Source organism: Esox lucius, chromosome 22, assembly GCF_011004845.1.
Source record: "Esox lucius isolate fEsoLuc1 chromosome 22, fEsoLuc1.pri, whole genome shotgun sequence".
Taxonomy (NCBI): Eukaryota; Metazoa; Chordata; class Actinopteri; order Esociformes; family Esocidae; genus Esox; species Esox lucius.
This window is the reverse complement of record NC_047590.1, coordinates 10,015,878-10,036,251: the sequence shown is the minus strand read 5'-3', so window position 1 is coordinate 10,036,251 and position 20,374 is coordinate 10,015,878. Positions and strand designations below refer to the sequence as shown.

General features: G+C 45.1%; 1 protein-coding gene across 4 annotated transcripts; it reads left to right on the top strand.

The window, feature by feature from the left end:
* Nucleotides 1-4,071: 4,071 nt before the first annotated feature.
* LOC105019928 (immunoglobulin-like domain-containing receptor 2) lies at nt 4,072-20,374 on the top strand. Of its 4 annotated transcripts, none has more exons than XM_010886485.5 (10): nt 4,072-4,239; nt 7,917-8,249; nt 9,564-9,683; nt 12,305-12,367; nt 13,945-14,091; nt 14,661-14,834; nt 15,125-15,238; nt 16,613-16,847; nt 16,927-17,797; nt 18,593-20,374. In XM_010886485.5, exons 1-10 carry the CDS (start codon nt 4,194-4,196, stop codon nt 18,626-18,628), a joined length of 2,139 nt encoding a protein of 712 aa, XP_010884787.2. In that variant the 5' UTR covers nt 4,072-4,193; the 3' UTR covers nt 18,629-20,374. The 4 variants fall into 4 exon arrangements, with proteins under 4 accessions (XP_010884787.2, XP_019898071.2, XP_010884788.2 ...); XM_020042512.3 differs by having other exon boundaries at nt 17,954-20,374; XM_010886486.5 differs by lacking the exon at nt 12,305-12,367.

The following is a 20,374-nucleotide window of genomic DNA, read 5'->3' as shown; positions in this document are numbered from 1 at the left end:
TCCACACAGACAGATATATTTCAAGTGTTTATTTCTTCTAATTTTGATGATTATAACTGACAGCTAATGAAAACCTCAAATTCAGTATCTCAGAAAATTAGAATATTGTGAAAAAGTCCAATATTGAAGACACCTGGTGCCGCACTAATCAGCTAATTAACCCAAAACACCTGCAAAGGCCTTTAAATGGTCTCTCAGTCTAGTTCTGTAGGCAACACAATCATGGGGAAGACTGCTAACTTGACAGCTGTCCAAAAGATGACCATTGACACCTTGCACAAGGAGGGCAAGACACAAAAGGTCATAGCTAAAGAGGTTGGCTGTTCACAGAGCTCTGTGTCCAAGCACATTAATAGAGAGGTGAAGGGAAGGAAAAGATGTGGTAGAAAAAAGTGTACAAGCAATAGGGATAACCGCACCCTGGAGAGGATTGTGAAACAAAACCCATTCAAAAATGTGGGGGAGATTCACAAAGGGTGGACTGCAGCTGGAGTCAGTGCTTCAAGAACCAACACGCACAGACGTATGCAAGACATGGGTTTCAGCTGTCGCATTCCTTGTGTCAAGCCACTCTTGAACAAGACACAGCATCAGAAGCGTCTCGCCTGGGCTAAAGACAAAAAGGACTGGACTGCTGCTGAATTATGTTCTCTGATGAAAGTAAATTTTGCATTTCCTCTGGAAATCAAGGTCTCAGAGTCAGGGGGAAGAGAGGAGGGGCACAGAATCCACATTGCTTGAAGTCCAGTGTAAAGGTTTCCACAGTCAGTGATGGTTTGGGGTGCCATGTCATCTGTTGGTGTTGGTCCACTGTGTTTTCTGAAGTCCAAGGTCAACGCAGCCGTCTACCAGGAAGTTTTAGAGCACTTCATGCTTCCTGCTGCTGACCAACTTTATGGAGATGCAGATTTAATTTTCCAACAGGACTTGGCACCTGCACACAGTGCCAAAGCTACCAGTACCTGGTTTAAGGACCATGGTATCCCTGTTCTTAATTGGCCAACAAACTCGCCTGACCTTAACCCTATAGAAAATCTATGGGGTATTGTGAAGAGGAAAATGCAATATGCGAGACCCAACAACGCAGAAGAGCTGAAGGCCACTATCAGAGCAACCTGGGCTCTCATAACACCTGAGCAGTGACTGATTGACTCCATGCCACGCCGCATTGCTGCAGTAATTCAGGCAAAAGGAGCCCCAACTAACTATTGAGTGCTCTACATGCTCATACTTTTCATGTTCATACTTTTCAGTTGGCCAACATTTCTAAAAATCTTTTTTTTGTATTGGTTTTAAGTAATATTCAAATATTCTGAGATACTGAATTTGGGATTTTCATTAGTCGTCAGTTATAATCATCCCGGTTAAAAGAAATAAACATTAGAAATATATCAGGGTGGGACATTTAACTTCAACCTTGTCATTTGGGTTTGACATCCAAATAGGAAATATCACTGGTTTGGCTACATTAAAATTGAGGATGCAATCAGTAGTAATGTCCAAGCCCTCACAGGCTCCATGGGATGAAATGTAATGTATTGGAATGCGTCCTCTCGCAAAATTAGAATAATAGAATGTTATGTATTTCTTTTGCAATTTTATTTGATATGGACATTTTTACTTGCCGATGTTTTTCTTTTGTTGGTGTTTGCCAAAATAGCCTGCCATACACAGTTGAAACCATTGCGCGGCCTTCTCTGGTAAATTAATTCGTAGGCTATTGCGTCTACGCACTGCAGGGGGCAACACTGCACCTCATTGAAATGTGAATGAGGCTACGGGACTGTACAACAGCGTAATTTATTGGTTCTTTTTAAAAGCGCTAGAGCAAACTCTCTCCTTGCATGACACAGCAACAAGCAGTGTAGTGTAGGACGTCATACACTCACTTTCTATGGGCATTTCATATACACTTAAACTCCCACTGATGCGCATCAAAGCAATAGTGGACGTATTCATGATACAGTATTGGAATCAACCAGCATGTTATGTACATTTTTGATGAACTAGTATTTCTTAAAAGTTCAGGGCGTCAGATGTGTAGGCTATGCGCGCACACGTTCCAAAATATAATTTGCAGAAAACACAAACGCGGACCGATTGTGACCGTTAGACATTTAAGACCTAGGGAAGATCAACAAATGCAAATGTCACGGATTGCTAAAATAACTACGTTAAAGCTATGTTCTGGTATTGTCTGGCAGCCAAATACATTAAGAACCAAACAATAAGTAAACGTCTGGCTTCAAATAAAATAAAATAAATGCCTAGTGATACACATCTTAAATTGATCTGCAGGCTGAATGGAAAGATTGCCCAAAACCCGTCCTAATTAAATATTGACTAGCTACAAATTAACCTAACCTACCTGTTAACTAGTTACAAGTTAACCTATATAAAATACCCTCACCTAAAGGATTATTAGGAACACCTGTTAAATTTCTCATGAATGCAATTATCTAATCAACCAATCACATGGCAGTTGCTTCAATGCATTTAGGGGTGTGGTCCTGGTCAAGACAATCCCTTGAACTCCAAACTGAATGTCAGAATGGGAAAGAAAGGTGATTTATGCAATTTTGAGCATGGCATGGTTGTTGGTGCCAGACGGGCCGGTCTGAGTATTTCACAATCTGCTCAGTTACTGGGATTTTCACGCACAACCATTTCTAGGGTTTACAAAGAATGGTGTGAAAAGGTAAAAACATCCAGTATACGGCAGTCCTGTGGGCGAAAATGCCTTGTTGATGCTAGAGGTCAGAGGAGAATGGGCCGACTGATTCAAGCTGATAGAAGAGCAATTTTGACTGAAATAACCACTTGTTACAACCGAGGTATGCAGCAAAGCATTTGTGAAGCCACAACACGCACAACCTTGAGGCAGATGGGCTACAACAGCAGAAGACCTCACCGGGTACCACTCATCTCCACTACAAATAGGAAAAAGAGGCTACAATTTGCACGAGCTCACCAAAATTGGACAGTTGAAGAATGGAGGAATGTTGCCTGGTCTGATGAGTCTCGATTTCTGTTGAGACATTCAGATGGTATAGTCAGAATTTGGCGTAAACAGAATGAGAACATGGATCCATCATGCCTTGTTACCAATGTGCAGGCTGGTGGTGGTGGTGTAATGGTGTGGGGGATGTTTTCTTGGCACACTTTCGGCCCCTTAGTGCCAATTCGGCATCGTTTAAATGCCACAGCCTACCTGAGCATTGTTTCTGACCATGTCCATCCCTTTATGACCACCATGTACACATCCTCTGATGGCTACTTCCAGCAGGATAATGCACCATGTCACAAAGCTCGAATCATTTCAAATTGGTTTCTTGAACATGACAATGAGTTCACTGTACTGAAATGGCCCCCACAGTCACCAGATCTCAACCCAATAGAGCATCTTTGGGATGTGGTGGAACAGGAGTTTCATGCCCTGGATGTGCATCCCACAAATCTCCATCAACTTCAAGATGCTATCCTATCAATATGGGCCAAAATTTCTAAAGAATGCTTTCAGCACCTTGTTGAATCAAGGCCACATAGAATTAAGGCAGTTCTGAAGGCGAAAGGGGGTCAAACACAGTATTAGTATGGTGTTCCTAATAATCCTTTAGGTGAGTGTACATAGGCCTAAAACTACTTAGACTGTGCATCTTCAGACAAATATGTGACCTACAGTATTATTTCAGAGTTATTTTGGAATCTCAGTACATCCCAGTCTTTTGTTCATATACGTTTTCCATATGGAGTGCGGTTCCTTTGCTGGGCGCCTTGTTTGGGAGCCAATTCAGCCAACTACACCACTTGAAGGCCAAAATACCTGTGTCATGTCAATTTATGCAAGGGCCTGTCCGCTTTTATTCACAAATGTGCACTGTCTTCCCCGGTCTTCTGCTTCTAGGCTATGGAGTAAGGGACATTACATTTCCAATAAACTGCAAAATATGAAGTAACGTCCATCCCGCTGGGAGGGCTACGGCCCTATGACCACCACATTGTGAAAACGCTTGAGTGACTTCTTAATGAACGCCCCCCTTCATTCAAAAGGACTAAACAGCGCATGCACCACCCATTTTCAAGCGGTACAGTCCCGTTATACTCCGGCGCTCGTATAGCGGTTACAGAACTGAAGCGGAAAAGGAGAGAATGCGCACAGGACTTCTTTAAAGATAGATGCTTTGATTTGTAACATGTGTTTGTTGATCAGATGCTGGATTCCGGTGCTATTCCTGACAGGTACGTTAAAGAGCTATATAACGTTTATAACTATTTTAGCCCCACCTAAGTGTAACGGGTTAGTCAATGTTTATATGTTTTCTCTTCACCTTTTAGTTTTAACCTATCGGCTACTTTCAATGTGTTTCTGTGCTCAGCTCGATCCCGCGCCCGTGATTTCTCACAGAAGTAGCCTGTAAAAACGTTTCTAAGTAACGGTATTGAAAAATCATTTGATTTCAATGTCACGAGGGATATACTTTGTTGGGTGGCGCAGTACAACGCAAGCTGCATTGGTCTGGAAAATAGCCTGGTCTGCTGTTCCATGCTACTCATCCGTGTGTTAATTTTGTGAAGGGAAGTTTAGAGGTCTCGGATTAGGAGGGGCTGACTTCAGTCACACTGGAATTCTAATCTTCATTAATTAATTCAGTTAAAAAGTAAAGGAATTGAGGAAATTGTATTTTCTTCACCCTAAACCTTATGTTTTTAATGAATATATATAAATTAGCATATTGATATTTAGTATCCCGTGAAACATATAGTTAGTGGAATCAACTATAAAGTATATAAAAATCTAAGTCATAGCAGGTAAAAAACATAGTCAGTGCATTGTAAATTCCAGTTTCTGAGTTTTGCTGGCTTCAGGATTCACGTTTTCCATGTATGTGTTTGAAGATTTCTTACACTAGTAGCAGGTGTTGTAGAGAAGAGGGAAGGGCTTCTAACGCTCTGCTCAAACTTCAAAGTGTTCAAGGAACTGGTTGGCAGTGAATGGTTACTCTGGCTGGCCTCCCTCCTCCCTCCTCCTCCCTCCTCCCTCCTCGGCCTGCTCTCCTCCAGCGTGTACGTGTGTGTCCATGCATTCATTCCTGTGAATGTGTGGGAATGGGTCTCACACATTTGGAGAGGGGTTTGTGTTGGGGTGTTCCCTGCGCCCCTCAGTGGGACATGAGCTGGTCCCAAACAACGACAGGCGAGTCCAGGCCCTCTAACCTTAACCCTACCCCTACCTTCAGTTTATGGAATGTACGCTACACTTCGCCTCTTCCCCGCGGCTGCTTTTCTCTGTCTTTCTCTCTTTCATCTCTCTCCTCCTCTCTTCTATGTCTCCCTCTTTCTTTCTGCTATTCCTCTATCCCCTGACTTCTCTCGTCTTTCCTACCTATTTCTTCCTTCCACCCCCCCCCAACCCCCCCCCACACCCTGAACAGTACAAACTAATAAAACTCCTTCTGTAGATCCCTCCTGTGGCCTCGGCAGGGCTCTTCTGTAGATGAACTAATAAAATAAACCTCCACCCCTGTCTGGGCTCCTCTTCTGAGGTGGTTTCCCTGGTAACTAAGGAAGGCTATGTTGCATACTGCTCCCGTCCCTCTGATTGGCCCTGCTGTCATGTCCTGTTGACCCCTTTCTGCTTCTGGGAATGTTTTTGAAATATTACGGTCATGTTTTGGAAGCTGTTTCTGTTTCATCCCTGTTGGATGAAGCAGTTTGGGAGTATTTGACCTCTCACCTCAATACCTCTCTATGTCGTACCAAACACGCTCACATACATATAAACCTAACCCTGAATTCCTTACACTAATTCTAACCCTAATCCAAATTTTAGTTGTTGCCCTATTCAAATAAAATAAAGCAATAAATCAAAAAATTCTTAAAAATGCATATTGTCTCCATTAGTTGCATTTGTCTGGTTTTGGGAAAATGTTTGTCTACAAATGTTTGTCTACTGGTTTTGTGAAAGAAATTCTACTATAAACTGCACGATCATCACAAATACTCTCTCTCTCTCTCTCTCTCTCTCTCTCTCTCTCTCTCGCTCTCTCTCTCACACACATACACACACACACATACACACACACATATATACAAACAAACACTGGATGTGATTTAATGAAACTACCAACCCCATGTGGTCTCTCTTGTCACTGTTCCAGTTCACATCGGTGACCTCACCTCCCACTGCCAAGCCCAACCCTCCCAAACACATACCATGAACACAAACTCACTTTCAGCCAACACAGATGTTTTTTTGGCGTGTGGGTTTTCAGTTGATCACCTGCTGATTGACTGGACTCGACAGTGGTGGTGTCTAGCTTCTTGTCAGAGGCCTGTAATCAAACAGACTGGGTTCAAAGCCTGATCCTCAATCCACTAAAAGACTGTGACGAGTTCCTCCAGTCTTACTGACCTTTCAAATGAAATGACAGTACCTTACTGGACCTTTCTTTGACGGGCGTTGGTATTTCCTAACATGGTGGTGTAAAGAAACCCCAGGTTCTTCATGTCAAAAGGAGTTCTGAATGGGTTATTTGGCTGTCCTACTGGGGAAAGCATCGGCACCTCATCTGGGTTAAGGTTATTTCACGGAACAATTTCAGCTATGCTCTGTTTACAATCTTACATACCACATTCAGTGAGTCAGATGTAATACATTCAGCATCTTCAAAACAACACTTGAGTCAGATACTAACTGAATCAGCTGTTTTTATATTTGGAACACGGCTTTCAGACTGTTGTCATATAACGACCACTTGTGTTAATTGGGGGGGGGGATTTGCACAATCTCCACTGGTAAATGTAAGTGGTATTTTAAGTTAAATATAACCTCACTTGCATTATATGAAGCCGTCGGTGTAGCTGAGTCAGGCCAGTGTAAATTCCACCAGACACCAGACCTGTTTGTACTAAGTCAAGCCCTCTTAATGCCTTGAGGCCGGGCGTTGTTGGCTAGAGAACGCTGTCATCTCCGGTGCTGTGTGCCTGGGAAAACGTCCTGGTTGAGAAAGCACAACACCTTAGGTAGATGCATCAGAGGACACCTGTCTTGTTCCTTAACTCTCCCACTCCTACTGTGGAGTTGTTTCGATAAAACGAGTCCATAATTGCAAACTGGACATTACCAAATTTGTAGGGGGATTTGAATGTAGGTAAACATTTGTTTGATATGGAACTGAAAAAAATTCTTCCTAGAAACTAAACATTTTTCTTTAAAGGGTTCTCCTATAGGGACAGCCAAATAACTATCTTTAGAACTGTCTTTTTGAGAGTGTACCTCATTATGGGAAAGTGGGTCCCATTCAGCCCCACTACACCCAGTCAGACAAAAAACAACACTTATTTTCTTTCTGTCAAGTTGATTCTAACAGTACAATGGATTGGATATGTTTTGTTTTGGGATTTGATACAAACTTAAGGCTTTGCATTCAGCCTATAGTTTTTGCTGTTGCAGTATTAAGTTAGAAAATTTCATATACAATGTGTGAATTAGAATATTTCTCATCTGAATATTTGTTTTGTTGCTTCAACGCTTGAGTTTTTTCACCATAATTGAACTTTGTTGTTTTATAATCACCAATGGGCTCGCGGTGACATCCTTGAGCAGTTCATTTCCTTTCCTGCATCTTAGGTCAAAGGTCAAATGCAATGTCTGGGTGTTTCAATACATCATCCACAGCATGATGACTAACTTGACCTCTCTTAACCTGTGTGTTGTAGCGGAACGGGAGGATCACATGGGGGACCTGTGGATTTGTCTCCGTGTTAGTTCAGCCTGCCTGGTCTGAGTTGTCCTGTCAACACTAGGGTTTCTTTCACAATGCTCTGAAACCAATCCAGCTTGTTCTCATGATGGTCGTGGTGTCAGAAAGTACCCCTCTTCGTAAAGATGACATGATCCCCCTTCTCTCTGCCAGGTCTCCCCCCATGCTCGCCCATCCACGTCTCGGTCCCTGAAGGCAGGAAGTACGCCATGCTCTTCCAGTCCATGGTCCTGCCGTGTCACTACTCCAGCATATCCACCCAGACGCCCGTGGTCCAATGGTGGTACAAGTCCTACTGCCGCGACCGGACGCGCGACGCCTTCAGCTTCCCGGAGAGCCTGGGGGTCGGGGGCTCGTCGTCGTCCACCTCGTCCCACCTGGACTGCGCTGACGCCGGCCGCACTGTCCGCGTGGTGGCGTCTGTCACTGGATCCTCCACCACCCTGGCAGAACACTACAAGGGGAGAGACATTGCCATCGTCAACAGTAAGGCCTGTTATTGGGGTTAGTGTTGTAGTCTGATCAGCGGAAGCTGGGTTGGGCCTGGTCAGCGCCTGGATGGGACACCAACATGTGCATTCTGGCCTTATTATCACCATGGCCAACTAATAATCCCTAGCTTCCAATGTGCTCATTCATTGCCCCCCCCCCGTAAAAAGAAATGCATATGCAATGAATAATTAGTGAAAATGTAAATGGTGGTAGTTTTAGTTGCTTCTATATGGACCTACTGTACATGTTTATGAAGATCGGAGAGGTCAGAGTTCACTGGCAGGTTGAAAGTCTGCCTTTCATCTTAACATATTGACATTGTGTGGTCCGAGAGATTCTTTTGTAAAGAGGAAGATGGAGCTGGCTGATTGGACCTCTCTTACAGAGAAAGAGAGTGAGGGAACAAAAGAGTGACAGAGGGGATGAAAGCAAGGAAGAGAGAGTGAGACCGACAGGGACAGAGGAAAAGAAAGAGAAAGAGAGAAATGGACCTGCAAATGGGCCTCAGATTTATTACGCTCTATCTCAAAGCTAAGAATCAACCCACTCTTTCACTTGAATCCAGATGGACAAAGAAGGATTTTTGTTTCTGCATTGCCAAGGTTCAGTGTTGTTCTCTCTATCCCCTCTCTCTATCCAAATCCTCTCCCTCTCTTTCTCTCTCTCTCTCTCTATCAATAATCCCCCCTTCTCTCTCTCTTTCTCTCTCTCTCAATCCATATTCTATCTCTCTCTTAGTCTCTCTGTCTCTCTGATGTACGTCTCTTCAAAGGGAAATGTGTCTCCGTCTGTTCACCGAGCTCAGCCTTAAAGGGCTGGTTCCTCTGGTGAACCCTGGAGTGGGCACAAACACGTTCAAATCAAACAACATTGAACCTTTTCTCTTCCAGGAATCTGTGGACGGTGGGTTTGGGTGGAGGATGGAGGCAGGGCGGGAGAGAGAGAGGGTGGGGCCAACATAGAGAGTGGACAGGGACTAGTATCCTATTGGCTATACTTTGTGTACTTCAGCGCATGTCTATAACTACTGTGATTCCTATCGGCGTCTCTGCAGACCAGGCCATTGTGAGGCGAATGTGTAAACAGTCTCTTTTTTTTAAGGGACAGGAAGAGCCCGGCAGAACGACCAACCCTTCCGTTTGGGGATGAGGAGGGGGGTTGGGAGGCTGAAACGTGGCCCTGTTGGCTGTGACCCAAATAACGTACCCTGACGTCAGATGACCACCAGACAATGACTTGTGTTTTACTGAAATTATCTCTCTCTCTCTTCCCCCAAAACCTTTCTCTTTTACCCCCCCCCCCCTCCAGAGGCCGATCTGCGTATCGGGGAGCTCCACTGGGGAGACAGTGGCGTGTACTTCTGTAAGGTGGTTATCTCTGACGACTTGGAGGGCACCAACGAAGCCTATGTGGAGCTACTGGTGCTGGGTACGTCTACATACCTCCTCTTTATACCCCCTTTCAGAATAAGTTGATGCCGAAGCCCAATGAATACATATTCAAGATTTCTGTCCGTTGTGGAATACTTTTGCAAAGAGAATTGTTAATGATCTGATTTAGCTAGTAATTCCAATAGCAAGTAAAGCAAACCAACTCCTTTTAAAGCAGACATAATTTGCATTATATCTCCCAAGCCGCCTCTGTTAAACCAACTTATGCGCTTGCAATGTGAGTGTGGGGACAAGGTTATCTACAGTATAAGCTGTTGCCTTTCCACACAAAGCATCCTTTATTCCAGAGGATTTCTTGTTCTTCCCCAGTCTGGCATCCAACGATCCTGCCTCGGTAACACTGTAAGGTTGCTAAGGACCCATCCCTTAACAACAGCTCTTTAGCTAACAAACATATATCAGGGTAGACAATAGCGGTCCAACAGTTCGTATGGTGATTCATAGGACTGATGGCTGTTAGGGCTGGTAGGGCTCTTAGGCATGTTAGGGCTGTTAGGCATGTTAGGGCTTTTAGGCATGTTAGGGCTACGTCTTCATGGGTTGGGGGATAGCACCCTCTACAACCACCTCCAATATGTACAGTGTTTAATGCAAATATCTTGTTCTGTGTAATATATATTGTAGCAGGGAAAGAACAAATTGTTTCAGTAGAAAAGAAAGTGATGGAAAAAATGTCAAATCTTTGAGTGAATAGTTGAGAGTGTATGTGTGGGTACTGGGGTATTGCATGTCTAGTGTATCTATCTGTCTGTGTGTGTGTGTGTGTGTGTGTGTGTGTATGTGTGTGTGTGTGTGTGTGAGAGAGAGAGAGGTCTGCCCTGCATTGTCCTAGTATCAATCTGTAACATGTTGCTTTACAATGACAGCCTCACATCCCTGAATGCAGTTACAAGCGTTTCCTTGGTGACACTCAGAGTGGCTAAATTGCTCTACAAGTGTTTGATTCACTGTGAGACTTAGAGATTCAGAGAGAGAGAGACGGAGAGAGAGAGAGAGAGCAAATGAGTCTTTATAGACTAGTGTAGCCCAGCTAAATCTTACCCACTCAGCACTCAGCCAAGAGCTTGTTCAACCCAACAGGCCAGTAGAACAATCATGGACCCACAGTGTAACAATGTATTTTCCTTTTTGATTACAGCCCCAGCCATCTTTATCGGCCCATGACAGACAGAGACACTGGCCTTGAACTAAGTCATAGTTTAGAGCAGCGGGTTCTGATAGGCTCGTTAGTGTGTGTGTGCTTTGTTGATGTAGGAAGTGCCTACTCATTTGTGTAATTTAACTATTAATTCAGGGAGGGCCTGGTAGATGGACGGATAAGGAAGTTATTCAGAGATACAGGAAATAAATAAGTATTATCTTGATGTCTGGACGGTAGGCTTGCATCGGTGCGTATCTTAATTTGACCAGTACTGTCACAGCAAAAGAAGACAGCATCAACAGGATTCAAACGTTTTGTCTGTAATGCTGTCTGATCAATGGCCACGCTGTTGGTTAGCAATGAGCAGGCTAAATGAAAAGCTGAATGTTGTTTTGGGCTGTGAACGTCTTGGAGTTTCAGATGATGATGGGCAGCCAAAAAACCTGTGTGTTTTCCTGTGTCTTACAACTCTCTCTGACAACGTTGTTTTGCTAAGAACACAGGACATTGTGTCTTGTTCTAGAACCAGCCTGAACAAGAACCAATCTACAGACCTGAGCCATGTCCTGGGTCTGGATCGTCAGTTTCCCGTTAACAAGACAGATTGTGTGGTTGCTCAGAACGTCGTCCTCTCTCACTGTGTGGCACTGACTCAGGTTGGAGCAGATGTGCTCGGACAGCGGGGCAGCAAGCCAAGACGTTCCCTGGGTGTATCTCCTTCTAGAGTAAAGCCGAGATAAGATCTAACAACTACACTGCACAGAGTTAAAGTCTCTCTCTTTCCACCTCGATCTTCCTCTCTCCAACAAACACACATACTGCCTCTCACCCTTGTCCTGTCCCTCCTTCTAGTCTCCCTGCCTCCGCTCCCTCCCTCGTACCAGCCTGCGGCATATTATTCCACATTGATTAACATGTTTCGGAGCTGTTCGTTTTAGCGGGGTGATGTGCGCTTCTTATGCGGAGTTGTAAATCATGAAGTTATGTTTGTGATTCCATTCGCTTTGAGAGAAAATCAGAGAGAGAAAGGGAGGTAGATACTTGAATAAGAGCACAAAGCTGCTGTTTGTAAGTTCTCCACTTATGCATTTGTTACATCATATTGATAATAATATCATCAACTCCTTTGTCTCCGGACTGACTGGAAACGCTGATTAAAATTCAAGCAGGACCTGGTTTTTAACCTATATTCATACAGGAAATCCAAAAAGTTCACCGCCTCTTTCACTGCTGCTTTTCATCACAGTCACATCCATGACAAATGTATGACAGTGATTGCGCATGATGGCATGTCCGCCTGGGACCTCAAGCTTCTAACGATCTGCATGGTGCCGCCGTGTCATTCTGTGTCACTGCAACGTCTACCTGAACCCTTTCCCCCTGACCCTTTGCCCCTGAGCCTCTGACCTCTCCTGGCCCCTGTCCTGTCCTTCACCTCTGCTCTTCTCTCTCTCCAGGTAAGACAGGTACAGGTGTGTCAGACGACCTCCTGCCTGACTTTGATGTGAAGATTATGCCAGGTAGGTAGGGGTCCTCTGTCTCCTCTTGTCACTAACACCACCATGACCTGTGTTTCTCCTTCAATGCTGCATCCAATCAGCTCTTGGCTGGGTATCAAAATAAAAAAAACATCTTCCACTAACTGACCAATCGTTGACCTGTGTGACTGGGATTTACCTCCATTTTGTTCTGCTTTGTAATCTTACTTCCATTTTGTCTTCCTTAGCTCCGGGATAGAAAACAAAACTAACACATTCCTGCGGTCTGACTGCTGACTCCAACCAATCCTAACCCTTTCCTGTGGTTAGTAAGAGTGAGATGATAGAGACAGATATAGAGACACAGAGAGATGACGGTTTACGTGAAAAGATCACACTGTTTTGGTGCTGGATTGGTGTTGCCGTGGAAAGGTTTGGGACAGGTTTAGAACAAAAACGCCAAGACGCCGATGTTTAAGAACAACCAGTGTAGAGTTTTCATTGGCGATGGCTGAGTGGAGTAAGCTGCTGGCTCAGAGATTTGCACGTTCCAACCCAATGCACTGTTTTTTTCTTTTCCTTGGCTAGTGCAAAAGTTCACTTTTCAGTGTTAGGGGAACTAGGGCGAATATCTCCAGTAATGAAAGTAGTGGGTTATTAGTTAGTGACCCATCCAAAAGGAAGTCTGTCTCCAAGGCTTGTCACAAGAAGTACTATGAAGTTGAGGATCCTCGTCATCAATGTGGAAATGGATTCACTGGACAGAGAGAAGAGAGTTGATATTTTCTTCTTTCACATTCCTCAGATTCAGATGTTTCCATTTTTTGAGTGTGGCTTTGTCAACAGATGGTTTGTGTTGGGTGATAATACTTATTCATAGTCATTCGGAAATTATTTCAGGGAGTGTCTTATCTCATGGGTTGTTGTTGTATTAAGTACATGTTACTGTCAACAGCAGCTTCCACATTGTACAGCGGTGTTCTAAGTATTTTAGCCAGATCCAGTTTGGTTTTGAGTCCAGAAGGGATTCTTCTTTGGTCAAAATTGACTTGTTGAAGCAGACTAAGAGCATTTACACAGCAGTTTAGGATAATTAACATAACATATTGGGAGCATTGGAGAATAGGTTATGGTTAGATTTAATAATTATCCACAACAACATTGACGTAAATTTGACCTAATCTGTATCCCAGTTAAACATCCCAGATGTGTTTGTGCCTTTGCCTAATCTACTGTCATTACCGAGCCAAACCGAATATATTAGTATTTTTACTAGCGATAGAGCAGAACCTGCATCCAGGCTGATAGCAATCGGCATCATGCTGTCATAGAAGGTCACATTCTGACTGGATGTCCACAGTATCAGACCTGTGCTCTCTGCACGAATCACTGAAACGGGAAACAGTGTTTCCCTCCTTCCTGTAGCCTTGTTAAGTCCCCTGACCAGACATCCTGCGTTGATAGGAGGATCGTACGTGTTTCTGTACATGTGTGAGGGCATTTGTGTGTATGGAGAGTGAGAGGAAATGCTAACAAAAATTGTAACATGTCTATGTGTGTGTGTGTGTGTGTGTGTGTGTGTGTGTCTCCCTCTGTCTGTGTCTCTCTGTTACATCCAGAGTGGGCGTTTGTGGGCTCGGTGGCCCTGGGCGTCATCCTGTCCATCGTGCTGTTCGGGGTGTGCTGGTGCCAGTGTTGTCCTCACTCCTGCTGCTGTTACGTGTCCTGTTGGTGCTGTCCAGACACCTGCTGCTGCCCACGTCACTGTGAGTCCCGCCCCTTCCACACATCGTGTCCGATGACACTCGGGTCAAACTCAAGTCACGCCCACTCACTGGCTTTAGATGGAGCGCGGTAGTGTTAGGCTTTCTACTGAGATGAAGTCTTGTGGAGCATTATGGGTCCATGCTAAACATGCAACCAGTCTCATGCTACAGTTATAGTTTATAGAACTTACTGTAAATAGTTGCAGTTACGTTTATACAATAGGTTTTTCTCTAAACTGCATTTTCAGATTTTTTTGTAAATGAAAATACAAATAGACCACAAATAAACAAATGAAAAAGAAGAAAAACCATGAGCACAGACAATAATGAAAGACCTGCATTTCATTTTCAGGATGTGCTTGTAAGAAATACATTATTGTTGAAATTCCAGTAATATGTTGAGAGCACCTGACCATCACATGAGTATTTCCTAAAGCTATGAAGGGGCAGTTCCTCTTGCTGCTCTGTAGGGAAACACCAGTGTCTTGTAATTTATTCAAGCTCTGGTATTTTTCCTCTTTCAAAATGTTCTACATCCAGTGTTTTATATGTTCATGTTCTCCATGTAGTGTATGAAGCAGGGAAGGGGTACAGGAGCACCACCTCATCCCCCCAGAACGCTGTGTACCCCCCTTTCTACGTACCTGGGGTGCCGGCCATGGTCCCCATCGCTCCCCCCTCCCTGGTCGACACCAAGATGATATCCGCTCCGCCCTCGGTCTCAGAGGGCAGCGCAGCCGGAGGTGAGTTCTGGGTTCCGGGGTGACGCAGCGACAGTAAAGGCATGCGAACCAAATGTCAACAATGCTCGTAAATGGTTGTCTAACAAACTGGAATTGCATTTTTATTTCAAGGGAAGCACATTTGTCTTGTTTGGGGGATATACTGACATTGCGCAACAGCAGCTTATCTGCTTTGTGAGTAAGAAATCCATGTTAATGTGCGTTTCAAAGGCTAGCAGTGTGCAGGAGTCTGGCCTGTCTCTTCCCTCCTGCCTGTCTCTAACGTGTCTGTTGTCCCATGTCCATCTCAGTGCGGCCTGTGTACCGACTACTGTCCTCTCTGGACCAGGACTCTCTGAAGGTGTTGCAGTACGTAGAGAAACAGCTGGCTCACTTCCACCCTGCCAAGCCCCAGAGCCACGACTGTAAGAAACAGACAGTCAGACAGACAGACATTCAGACAGTAGACTCTGCATGCTTTATGCTGTTCCAAACTTTGTCTGAAATCAACTCTCTGCATGGGACGTGACTGTAGGCTCTGCAGACAAACAGACAGACGGATTGTCTGACAGACTTATTGATTGACAGACAGACAGACAGACATACTCATCCTAGCGTAGCGTAGAGACAGCATGCCTTATACTCTGTTACACTAAAATCCTCTGGGAAATCAACTCTCTGCATGCGTCTTAACAACAGCTGACCGTCTGAAAACCACCTCGGGTCATTAATGTGTGTCTCCCTACCTGACGGAGACACGTCTGATTCTTCTCGTTTTGTGGGCGGGCCTTACACTATCATCACCTTTTTGCTTGTTTTTCTACACTGTGACTCTGTCTTTGTTATTTCGCCACAAATGCTAATATTTTAAAGTGCTTCCAGATAATTTACTTTTCTTATCGGATTTGGTGTTTATAGTTAATGAGTGAATGTCCCCTGATGTCTGTTAAAGTACACATTGAGATGATTTTCGTTCTCTCTCCCTCTAACTCTCTGTTCTTGAGCATGTTCACACTTTGCTTTTTTGAACCACTTTGCTCTTAGGCCTAGTGATAGTAGCAGCGTGAATCATAAATACAGAAGAGGTGGGATTGTCACATAACCTTGGTTCCTCGAGCGAGGGATCGAGGTGTGACATTCTGGGTTCTACCCTCTAACGCCCAAATTCACTGAAAACTCACACCTTGGAAAAGTGAAAAGCCCAACCCAAGATAACCGCCTCCCAGGATCTATAAATTAAGGCTCAAGACCCATGAGCCTCCTTGAGTGCGGAAACCGAAACCTCTGAGTCAAGTGCCAGCAGCACACCCCTAAACGGCCTCACCCCTCCTGGTTGAAAGCACGCTATGTCCCAAGCCGGGAGCTGTGACATCAAGGTGGTCAAACGTCACAAAGGTATGAAGTGATGCCCAGCTGCACGCGGGACTGATCTCTGCCACAGTCAGTGCCATGTCCTCGTCACAACACGGGCCCTGCTAGAAGCCTGGAGACTGGTCTCCGCCACAGCGATTAAGCGAACAATCTAGGAACTGAGAGATGAGTGGTTATTTATAGCGTGTAGAAGGCTGGGTTTCCTGCGGGCTAATCTCTTTAATTGGTCTTCCCCAAGTTGTTTTCAGTGGATTTCGGTGTTTATAAGTATTTAAGCTTTAATGTCGGCGGGAGTGACTAAAAGCAAACTTAGTCACCTATCTTAATTCACCTATTTCTTCTTCGTCTTTCGTCTAGTCCTCCATCTCCTTCTTTTCCTTAATCTTTTTCCTTCCCCTCCTCCTCCTCCTCCTCCTCCTCTTCCTCAGCCTGCAGTGTCTCCGAGCTGAGTTCTCTCCATGAAGGGGATTCAGGGGGATTCCGTCAGTCCTACCGTCAGGTGCAGAAGAAGGCCCTGCCGGCCATACCTGACCTCGACCGCGAACTTGAAGACATTCCGGAGCACCGGCATCCCTCGGCCTCCTCTCAGAGCCACCGGTCAACACGGTACCAGCACCGCCGGATCCGGAGTAGTGACGAGGATCACCACAGTGGTGACAGCAGGTAGACATTAACGTGAGGAAGAGGAGTGAGTGGGAGGTGTGCTTGTTTTGGAACTTCTCCAACGCGTTGTCGTTTCCAGGTGGAACCCTCGTTCGGAGCACCTGCAGCGTAAAGCCTTCCTGCTGGGTGAGAGGACCGGCTCCCTGGATGAACTGGAGGAGTTTGCCCACTCCTACAGGCAGAGGAAGGAGGAACTCACTGTCAGGGATGCCGACCAGGAGTACGAGAGGCTGGAGCTCCGGGAGGTCGAACGCCACCAGGATCGGCATCGGGAATACCATCCGCCCTCTCACCGGGACGAGGCGCAGAAACGCGGTTGCCGGGACAACGGTGACCGCGGTGACCACAGAGAGACTGGACGCGAAAGAGACCAGCTGAAGGATCGTCACGGTGACCGACAGGGAGAGCTACGCAGTCCACCGCCCTCGCCCAGGAAGAGACGGGGCACGTGGGACAACGAGTTGGAGCACCGCCCCCCGAAACCTCTTGCGCCTCCCCCCCCTCCTCGCCAGAGCCCACGGGGGCGGGACTATGATGACGAACTCCTGAGCATCATATTGGAGCGCAAGGCCAGGCGAGCAGGAACCAGCGACAGTGGGGGCGACAGGGGCAGGGAGGGCGGGAGGGGCGAAGAGGACACACCCTCAGACACGCCCTCTAAGGGTTCTAAGGGCTCCAGGGGCTCTAAGAAGAGCAGCGGCGAGCGTTACCGCAGCCAGTCGCCCGGCAACAGGCTGGTGGAGGTGGCGGTGGACTCACGGGGAGGGGACTCGTTGCCCCCCTACTGTGAGACGGCGTTGGAGCGGTTCCGAGCCCAAGAGCGGCCGTCCTCCTCGTCGCCCCGCCCTTCCGCACACTTGTCCCGCCCCTCCAACGGCGGCTTCGGCCAAAGCCACGCCTTCACCCTGCAACAGGAGAGTGGAGAGGAGAGGGACAAGACCCGGAAAGTGGTGAGTTACATATAACAAGTGACTCTTAGTTTGAGGTCATAGACAGAAACTGACACTTCCTGTACTGTAGCAGATCAGACTTAGCCTAGGTCTTCAATAAGACTGCAATGAAGACTGCCTGCATTAGCACAAGTAAAGACTGCCCATCTTTCTCAGGTATGGAGGCTCACCTTTACAGATTTACTGTGATCCAGGTGAGAAAGGAATCAGTGATAGTGTGCCAGAAACATTTAGTAGACTCTTGAGAACAAATGAAACACTATCAACGAGTTCTGTGTATATATAATTTTTAGCCTACTATTTGTTCATTCATCTTTATTTATTCATTTTTTTCTAAATGTATGTTTCACAACAGATTCATTCAACATGTAACTCCATTTAACTGTAATCAATTGCAATTCACAGGTACAGGTATTTAAATATCAGATATCATTCTAATACTGAAAAAAAAAATCTTATTTCCTGACTATATTACATGTCTAACCATGGTAATACAACAGCTCATAACAAAGCTTTGTTTCAGTTTTCTAAGAGATGTTGTTTCCTACCAAAGGTGTTATGGAAAGGTCAGAAATAGGATTTGACCTTTGTGCCCATAACACTTGACTTTACTGACACGACTTCGTTCTATCAGGCCCCTCTCCCACTAATGAACAAAGTTGGTCTGAGCCTTTAAGCAGACGGTCTTATCACTCTTAAACTGGGCTAAAAGAGCACAGCTTGCCTGACTGCTTCACTCTTTACACTTGCGCTTGTCACTGATTCCAAGCTTTTCTTGCTGTTTTCTTTTAACAGAGCACTCTTCTTAGCAGGGATTCTCTCATAGTTTGATGCCTGGAGAGAAGAGACACTTTGCTCGGTCAACCAGGCTGACTGACCGCAACGCTTCAACATTCAGGCCCAAGGAGAGAAGGATACGGTCGTGGTGCATGTATTTGTCATATTTCACATGTCTGTGAATTGGAAATATGTTAGTTTACATGCATGTCCTATTGCCAGGGTATTAGTCACTATTGATTGTGACTCCAGTGTTGTCTTTTGTGTTTGAGAATGTATGAGGGGGAACAGTGAGTAGCTTCTCCATCTCTATTGTTTTGTATTTGCTCTTGCTGGCTCTTACTCACTAACAAAACACAGCTGAAACTCTCCCTCTTTGTGACGTCGCTGAGTTATGATGTCACTGTGGGGTGGGGGGGGGCACTGCCTGCTCCACTACCACTGCTGCCCTGTCACGGTTGTGGGCGGATGTGTTGGATAATGGATCCCCAGACCACCATTGTTTAACCCCAGGACCTATGCGTCAGCGCCGGGAGTGGACAGACATGCACAGTGTATCCCTCTTAATTGTATCTCCATACAGCGTTGGTTATGTCATTCATGTCAGTGACATTAGACCACACCAGTGTTCCTCAACCTCGCCAGTCCCAAGGATCCCACTGACTGGTGGTTAGATGCACTCCCAGGTGATTAACTGCACTCCTACAAAAAGACGATGCTGCCTAGAACAATGAAATGTCCTTGAATTGTCCCTATTGAACCCCCCTGTAAATAACTAATTTCAGTTTCATGTTGGTCTGTATCACTAATATAAGAGGGTACTCTTATCTTCTATTTGGCCAGTTTTCATTGGCTAGTCATCAACCGTCTCTTGTTTTTAGAAGGGTGAAATGCCAAGTGGTCATGTCTTTTCAATACACAGGTTGAAGAACAAGGACCCAAAAGGAAATCAAGTATAGTTCCAATTAGACAATTTAGATTTTGAAGATTTCTCTATTCCGTTTACAATGGCTTCACACTCTGCTTCTATAGCCTGGGTGCCAGGCTTCTTTCTTGCCAGCTCCCTTGACAATGGACAAAGCAATGGAGTAAAAAAAAAGCACATCCTGATCCTGAACCAGGCTACAGCCTATCTGTCCTCTCCAGTCCTTTAGTGATTGTAACGTAAATGATTGCGCCTGTGCAACTCAAAGCACTTGAGGGGTTGTTTGTTTGTCTGTGTGATAAGATAAGGAAAATGTGTGGCCAACACAGTTTTTTTTTTTCCAGGCCTTTCCTTATCAACAGTGTTTAAACCGCTGAACAAACATTTTTAATCTCAACATGTAAATTATTGGCCTTCATACAGATATTCTCAACCCAATATTGTATCGTGTGTGTTCATTCCGTCCATAGGTTCATGTAGTAGTGGTGTTCTGTGTCATTGTCTTCCTGTGGGTTATTAATGTGTTTCTGTGTGATTACAGCCCGTCTCTCTGTCTGTCAATGACACAGTGTTTTACTTCAGGATGAGGTCATAGGCAAATGTGTCTTTGTCCATTGTCAACATGGACGCCTCTTCAAGTGGTCTAGTAATAGCACAAACACACAGCACCTCAAAACAGACTTGTCTTGGGAACAAGATGTGTAGTATGTGTACTCACACACACGTCCAGGTAGAATGTGGCTGTTTGCTTGCTAGAACGTAGGATTTGATCACCGGATCTACCCGTTAAATGACGTAATGCATGTGTGACTGTATGTTGCTTTGGATGAAAATGTCTGCAAAATGGCATAAAGTATATTATAATATAAAATACA